The following is an 8449-nucleotide window of genomic DNA, read 5'->3' as shown; positions in this document are numbered from 1 at the left end:
CGGACAACTCCTCTCCCTCCCTCCCTCTCTCTCTCTCTCTCTCTCTCTCTCTCTCTCTCTCTCTCTCTCTCTCTCTCTCTCTCTCCCTCTGTCTGTGTCTGTGTCTCTCTCTCTAACTGTCTCTTCCGGGCGCACACTCGGCAGCTGGCTGCGATACAGCTCCTCCCTCCTGTGTGGTGGCTTTCCCGACCAAAGATCCTTGGACGTGAACAGTTTCGCTGAAGAGCACTTTTATCCCCCCCGCCCCCCGCCCCAAAACAACCAGGCGGACAATCGAGTCGTCAGTTATTCCATATCGACCTGAACGAAGGGAGTTTAGGTGTCGGATAAGGTCTCCAACGGTCCTTCACCCCCTAAAATCTCTGTCAGCGATGGAGACTTGGGCTGGCTTCTGCCCAGGTTTGCACTTATCTCTGAGTATCTGGCTGATGATAGCCGCTCATACCCTGCAAAATACCAAGGCGGAGATAACTTGCGCATCTTGCCCGTCGCCAGTTCAACTTCACCTGGAGAATTTGCAGCTGGGGGTGCGCGCTGAGCCGACGGAGCAGCCGAGCACTCTGAAAAGCATCCGAGTAGAGTTCAGGCAACTCGGGGTTACCGACCAAAATAATGGAGTGGACGACGAGCACGAGACAGGCGTTCCTGTCGAGGATGTCCCCCAGTTGCCTCTAGATATCAGTTTGGATGGAGTTAGCGCAAAGGGAGACGCACCGGGGTCCGATGAGGAATATCATCAAGGCAGTGATAATGCGGGGCACCCCGAGCAGGGTGAGGATGCTGCGCTCCGGAGGGCGAGAAGAAGCGGTCCCGAGTTTGCTGAGTTCGGCGTGAACGGGTGGACCGGCGTGGATGCGGACGCTTCCGAGGATCGGGGCTCGTTGTTGGACGCACACAGGCAGGGGAGGTCCGAGTTCAGATGGAACAGGGACGAAGGGAGAGGGAATAACCGGCAGGATGAGCCAAGGCTCACCAGCAGCACCTTCGCTCTAACGGGGGACTCTGCGCATAACCACGCGGTGGTCTACTGGTCTGGGCAAAACAGCAGCGTGAGTGACCATTAATTGTTTGTTTGTTTTTATAGATAGTGTTCACTCCACATAATCTCCTCCATTTGACGTGAACTCTTGGCAGAGAGCGGCGTATTTCCAGCAGCTGGGAGCACACGCTCCGTGACGCACAGAGCAGAGAGCCGGTGCTCTGTCGTGCCGCTGAGTTGTGGTTCACTGTTAACAGGTGCACTGGAAACTACAGATGCGCACCGACGCACACAGTTCCCTAAATGCCAGACTTGTGCAGCGACTGTGAATTGTATTCGGCCGCGACCTTTGACTCACCCAGCAATTACGCACGAAACTCCTCTCGGTGAGAGCGTTCCTTGTGCTATTTTTATGACATTGCCCGAACATGCTACTGCCCTTTTTTTGTGCACGGTCTGTAAGTCGTGCATTTGGAGGCTATTTCGTGATTTATAGCCCCAGTGTTGGAAAAAAAAAAATATATATATATTTATGATTTATTTGCAGCGAATTTGAGATATGCTAATGCATGATTCATTCCTCCCAGATGATGCGGGGCTTTTCATCCAAACTAATTGATTGGGGAAGTAGGGAGTCATAAATTATTACTAAATCTCCAATAAGGCCTTAAATTCTTTAGATTGTTAAATGTCTTCTCTGTAGGACTGCCCATGCGTCCCTGGAATTTTTAGATCTACTGAACTGGATACCTGGATAAACGGGTGAATTAAATTGGTTTCTATGACTGTCGTTCTCTCTCTGGCTCTTTCAAATAAAAAAAGGTGACTAGCAGTGAGGTGTAATATAGTGTTTATACTGCAAATAAGAAGTAGTCAGCACTGGATGCATTTCAACAGTCTTTCCAAAAGGGGGGTTGTTCAGTGTTTGATGTTTGGGGCCCAGCCCCATCTGCATTAGTCCTAAAGAGAAGATATGTGCCTCCATGTATCAGTGGCGCCTAATGACTCAGACGCCGCACTGAATGATGTAGGCTCATGGCAGTACCGACGTACAATTGAGGTAAACATGTTTTTTGTTTTTTTTTTTTTGGTTTGTTTTATTCTCACCACTCAGTTTATCATTCAAAATAACTTTGAACATTTATTTACCACATTTATGAAAGAACATTCAAAAAGAATGTTACTAGATGCTCAATTTAAGACTCGTAAATCATCAAAATGAACCGATTATTATTACATCTTTTACATCATACATATTATTACATCTTTTGAATGTCACAACTTCACTGTCCACCTGAAACGCAGGATCAACCTGGCGCTTTAACCCGCCATGAAGTTCCACTTATTCGCCTCTTAAATGGCACTGACCATATTCAGGGCCTCTCTGCTATGAATAGGATGAAAATGCAGCCTCTCTTGCACAAGAGGACCCTCATAGGAAGAGAATAATGAGACGAAATGAATCAAAGTAATTTACACAACCGTGTAAGCTCACATGGAGCCGATGGGCTCTTCTTTGTGCTTTCACAGGCTTAATTTGTTGTTGTGGCTGCTCCCCACGCTTTATTCCATTTGGAAAAAAAAATAAAAATCCCACATATTCAGTCTTGTCTGAGCTGATTATGACACGGTGTATGAACTTGTTTTTTAACCCGCAGTGAAGACTGAGGCGCTGTGCGGGGAGCATGTTTGTGTGTGTGTGTGTGTAGTTATGTATGTGTGTGTGTGTGACCTTATGAGTTTGTGCTGGATGGAGAGGATGAGGAGGTTATTGAATAGCGCTGCCCTTCAGCTTTAAATCTTTAACAATTATCTTGAAGATGGAGATGGCCTCTTATTTAAAGTCTTCCTCCGTGGCAGCGCGGAGAGAAAGCCAGGCGTGGCCTCGCGAGAGGAGATCTGCCACTTAATCTTCATTTGCCACCGGTGCTTGTTCTGGTGATGAATGGAGCGGTAGGTCAAAGAAATTGAGCTTAAAGTTCTCTAACTTAACTGCAGTAGGAGTCAAGTTAGAGAATGACCATCTCAATCTTGACTGTACGTTCACTGCCCCGTGAACATTTTGTGGATTTCATTTTTCACCTGACTGGACTTCAGACTGCCCTCAAATGTGGCAGCCTGGTCAGTGGCCCTGAGCTTCAAACTATGACGCTCTGCTTCCCTTTCTGCTGTCACTTTTGCACAAGAAGCACAGTTACATTAGCAATAATATACAGTTCGCTGTTTTCATATCATCACATACAAAATCATTACCTTTGGACTTGGTTAAGCTCAGGAAAAGATCGTTCTTTCACAAATGTAAGTCACGTAAGCTTTGTCACATGCGTACGTTAACTTTCTTTCTTCTTTCTGCAAAATACATTAAAACAAAATCACGCCTGGCGATTGGTCATAAACGGGACACAAACCCTATTCTCTGGAAGGAAAGTAGAGCAACTAACCAGGCTGCTGTATTTCACTGGGACTGTGAACAGGCTGACACTTCAAAGCACCTGAGGCATCTTTATGATTTGGTGGTTAGCACCCACACCATAGAACAAAATACCAGTCGGAGGCATACATTGTACAGGAAACCCCCCCAGTGTCTCCTGCCTGTTTCAAGGCTTCCGCTTATCCACAACAAAAGCAAAGCATGCAAAACAACATATAAATAAAGTAAATGATGATGCAACATTAGTGTGACAGTGTTATTATGCTGCAAATGTCTTACGAAGGAAGAATACATTTCCATCCAATCTCAGTAGTCGACATTGGATTGTTTCACCTTGACCACAGTATTACCTGAAACATACAGTTTTCTGGGTCTTCAACAGGCAGCTCACAACCCCATTTTATTTATTTAATTTTGTCAAAGATTAATTCAAAAGCAAGCAAGGTAACCCAACCATAACCTCAATCTGTCAGTACCTAATCATATATGTATGTATTGAAACCAATTTGGCCAGTTATCTATATCATTATCCCAGGTGTATGGATATTCTTGTGAGCCACATTGAATTGTTTTATAAGGTTTCTCAGTCTGATATACTCTACACCTCAGAAACAAATATCAGAAGCTGAGGCTAATGTGCTTAACACATAGCCATGTAGCCATGCTACAAGTGCTGCTGACTTGTTTTAAACACGGCACTGTAGGTCACCCTACATGTGATTGTACATCCAGCTGAATATGCAACATTGTTTTATACAATATTCTGTAAGAATTAGGGGCTTCCTGCTCTGTGTCTATGTCAGCTTAAGAGGGCTTTGGTCTAAAATATCAGGAAAACCCCTGGTATAATTCTTATTTTAAAAGTATTCCTCACTAAGATGTTCTTCTGACCACGATGATGCTTGTTTGATGATGATATTTTTCTTTTTTCCTGCAACCTACAGGAAACAAAAAAAAAAAGTCAACATTGGTTTATTTTTAACTATGACCACAATCGAACACACACCTTAACAGTTAAAGTCCTTGACAACAACTCCCCCAAGACCCAGCACTTTTTTCAACTATAACCATGATTGTTCACTGACCTTAACCAAGGAGCCGCCTCTTGTGTCAAAGTGGAACACTGGAGGACACTGCATTGTAAAGGTTAGAGATGACAGTATCTCATCTGCTAACCTTAAGTCTGTGTTTGTGTCTTTTAACCTTGAGCTCAATGTTCCCCTCATCTTGACCATAACAACAATTGTCCAATCTTGAGCAATTACCACATAGTTTCCAGTTTTGTTTGCATCCTGTTTTCTACCAACAGTCGACTTTGGTTTATGACCCCCCCCCCCCCCCCATTTATTAAAATAATGATTAAAACAGCAGCTTGGATACATTTTTATCATTATTCATTAGTCAATGCAAACCTTTTGTTTTTTTTACCTACTGTTTAATTACTTACTGAAACCTTGCACTGAACCAACAAATGACACACAGTTGTACTTTATTTCTGGCCAGACACCTGGCAGCACCTTTAGCTCATATTTTTGTCATATTTAACAAGAGAAATGAGAAGACAGAAGTAACTTTATGCACTTTAGTCTTTAACATTGCAAATCTTATTTCCTAATAAATAACTAATTTAAACCTTGCGCTTGGCTTACTGTGGTAGTCTTTTATTCCAATGTTAGAATGTGGGTTGGGCTTACACCGTTAACATTACTGCCCCGACCTTGGTTTAGCTTTTTTTTATTTTTTTTTTTTATTGTATTGGTGATAACACTTACAAACCAATCACGTGCACACAGAACACAACAATAACAACAGCAATGACATTAAACAACAAGGAAGACAAAATGGTCACACGGTCACACAAACACAGTCAGATAATACAGACAATAACATGACATAACAATGTCATATAACAGTATGTGAATGAAGTGTATGTTTGGATATTTGTAAGAGTGGCAGTGATATGTTTTTATGTGTGCAGACCAGAGTATGGCTTCTTAGTGGTGGGGAGACTAAAGGAGAAAAGGGGTGAGAAGGAATGAGAAAGAGAAAGAAGGAGAAAGAAAAAAAAACATACATATATATATATATATATATATATATATATATATATATATATATATATATATATATATATATATATATATATACACACACATATACACATGCACATACATACTGTACGTGCATACATATACACATACATACACACATAGATTTGCTTTTTAATAAATCAATAGTTCAATGACAGACGTTACAACCGAAGGCGTCTATTGGGTCTGGCAACAGTGTTGCAGCATGACAGGTGTCATATTTAACATTTAGCGTGGAGAGAGTTAGGAGAGCTGATTGACAAGATGATGGCAGAGGATCGGTGTCAAAGCGAAAGGCTAACGCGCCTGTTTGGCAATATGTGGGATTTCAACTCATAACAAGTAACCTGATAACATTAATGAGGGAAAAGGAGTTGCTGCCGCTCTGATGAGTTGGACGTGTGCATCCTGTCACCTGCAGCTGTTCATCAAACAGCTCCTTCCTGTCCATTACTCCCACAGACTGAATAAAACTACTCCCAGACATATTTAAAACATGATCCTTTGTCTACAAATGCCAAAAAATGACCGCCGTTTTACTCTGTGGATGAATTTTTGATGAACGTGACCCAGGGTCAGCGGTTTAAGATCCCTGGTTTACACCATGTATGCAATTTTTCCCCAACCTCAACTAAGCAATTCTCATTTTTTTCTTTTCCAGCCATCCTTCAGAAAATGCCCACATAAGTCCGTTTTAGAAGGCAATGACAACGCTTAGGTTGGAGAACTTGTTACCCATCTGGACTGACTGAAAGACTTATTGCTTGGTGGTATTTGCGCTCTTCCACTGACCTTAAATTTGAATACTGAACACCCTGTGTTCAACCATTTCAGTCTTCTGGACTAGATGACTAGATATAAATGTTAATGAACTCAGCAGGCTGACTGGTGTGCTGTTTTTTTATTTATTTATTTATTTTTTTTGGTTGTGACATCCACCATGAACCTCTTTGGTCTAGAGATTTTTTTTTTCTATCAGTCTTATTTCAGCCAGACTGGCTGGCTGCGTCCTGTACTGTGACTACCTCTGGGAGACTTTGACGCTGCTGTGGGTTCCCTGTGGGGGAATGGTGTGTCCTCTGAGGCATGTACACAAGGCTAATGCACTCTCACTTTCTCTCTGTACCTGTCCAACTTGCTGTCTCTGCCCCCGCTGCCCTACCTCTCTCTGTCTGTTGTTGCATGTGTCTTCGTGTCATGTGCTTCAGGGTCGCACAGGTTCTGTCCAAGCCCTAACTTTAGATATCAACCGAGAACGTAGAGGTAGCAATGTTGAGACAAACTGTCATTTATTATATTCATAGGCATAATTCCAATGAAGCATACCTTCAGCAAAGTGACACGTTTGTTCCTGAAGTATCTTCGAGGCTGTGTAACCCCCCCCCAACCTCAGCAGACATGAGCATAATGGCATTGTGACTGACAGCTCGAACACAAAATGGATAGCTTAGGCCGTGCGTTTTTTTTTTTTATAGTGTGATCTTAGAACATTCATCTCTTCTAAGGGAACCTTGAGATTTCCTCCCGACAGCATAATCACAATGAATTTGCTCCCCTAAGAAAACTGTGACCATAAACATCAGCATATTTAGTCTGTAGCTCTGGACCGGGCATCGGCTTGTCGTCCGATGAACATTATACGTACACTCTTAGAGGTTTTTTCACCAACTACGGCACAAGGCGCCGTCTTTGATGTCCCTTCATCTGTTCGGTCTGTTGTCAGCTTTGAGAGGAAATTAACATAAGACGGCTCGGGTATAGGCTAGACTCCAAACTCCAAACTAGACTCTTTAAAGTGAGAACACATGCAGAGACAGGTCAGCTGTATCTGGCAAGTCATAAATAGAGCTGTGTGTGTTTGAAATCCCCAAATCCCTTTTTGAGAACACATGCCGACTCCAATGGGCAATATGTGGAGGGAAAAAAAAAAAAAAAGTCATGCAGCAGAAGCACGTAAATTTCTGGCATGTAAAGCAAATACAATACTCACATTTTTCCTTCAGAAACAGGAGTTGATTAATGATTCTATTTCTGAAAGAGTCCGAAATCCTACAAACACGTTGTTGTAGAATACTCGATCTAACCGACTTGCTGCTATTTGCATGTTGTGGTCATTACATGCACCAGCCATAGCGTAGAAAGAGGCCAGAGAACCAGCGACAAGGACAGAGCCGTGTGTAGCATTTCCAACTGTGGTCTCTGCAGCGAGGGGGTATGATTTAGGATGTAGAGGCAGGTCTTGTTCCGGCAAACTTTCCATCAACCCATCTCACCCCTCAGCCTAAATTACTGATGGTAATACATTATAAAGTTGTTTCTTTTCTTCTCTCTCTAGCTACCCTGGTGGCCCTCTGTTCTGAAAGAAGAAAGAGGGGATAAAAATGAGAATATCATAAATAATGTAGCCCTTCCAGCGGGCCTTATCTCTTCTTTGTCCCTGATCTCTCCTCCTCCTCCCCCCTCCTCTAATTAGTGTCTACAAATTTGTTTCCCGTCTTTTGTTTCTTACAGAGAAAGTATGATGTCGTGGCGAGAAGCCATGTGTCACGAAACATGAACGGAGAATCCATTTTGACTGGCCTCCGGTGCTTTAACACTTGGCTGCAGTAACTGAACACTCGGGGCTGGACTGAGGTTCTCTCTTGACCTCTCGATTCCGTGCAGTGTGGTTTTGAAAGCATGTTACGTCACCAAATGCTTCCACTGTATGTCTGAGCATTCAACATTGCATGTGTAGGATTACTCACATTTTGTTTTGTAGGCCGTATTTGCTTTTCTTGATATCCGAACACGTAGAGATAATTTCAGCCTTGCAGAATCAAAACCGACATTTGCCGACAAAGGTTTTGTCCGCGGGGGGGGGGGGCACTGCTGCAACACATGCACTCACAGTCACAGTGCAACAACACAGTTTCATTGGTGAAATCCCGTGAAAAAAGGTGTATTGGT

The 8449-nt window shown here is 43.0% G+C and overlaps 1 protein-coding gene across 1 annotated transcript in view; it reads left to right on the top strand.

Moving 5' to 3' along the window:
- The first annotated feature begins 260 nt into the window (after positions 1-260).
- Positions 261-8449, top strand: part of sorcs3 (sortilin related VPS10 domain containing receptor 3) — a 238433-nt gene continuing 230244 nt past the window's right edge. Inside the window, exon 1 of the mRNA XM_037115465.1 lies at positions 261-1049. Coding sequence (XP_036971360.1) covers positions 372-1049 — 678 coding nt within the window. The 5' untranslated portion in view covers positions 261-371. The remainder of the gene's footprint in view (positions 1050-8449) is intronic.

This window comes from Acanthopagrus latus, chromosome 1, assembly GCF_904848185.1.
Source record: "Acanthopagrus latus isolate v.2019 chromosome 1, fAcaLat1.1, whole genome shotgun sequence".
NCBI classification, from domain to species: domain Eukaryota; kingdom Metazoa; phylum Chordata; class Actinopteri; order Spariformes; family Sparidae; genus Acanthopagrus; species Acanthopagrus latus.
This window is presented reverse-complemented; position numbering and strand designations above follow the sequence as displayed.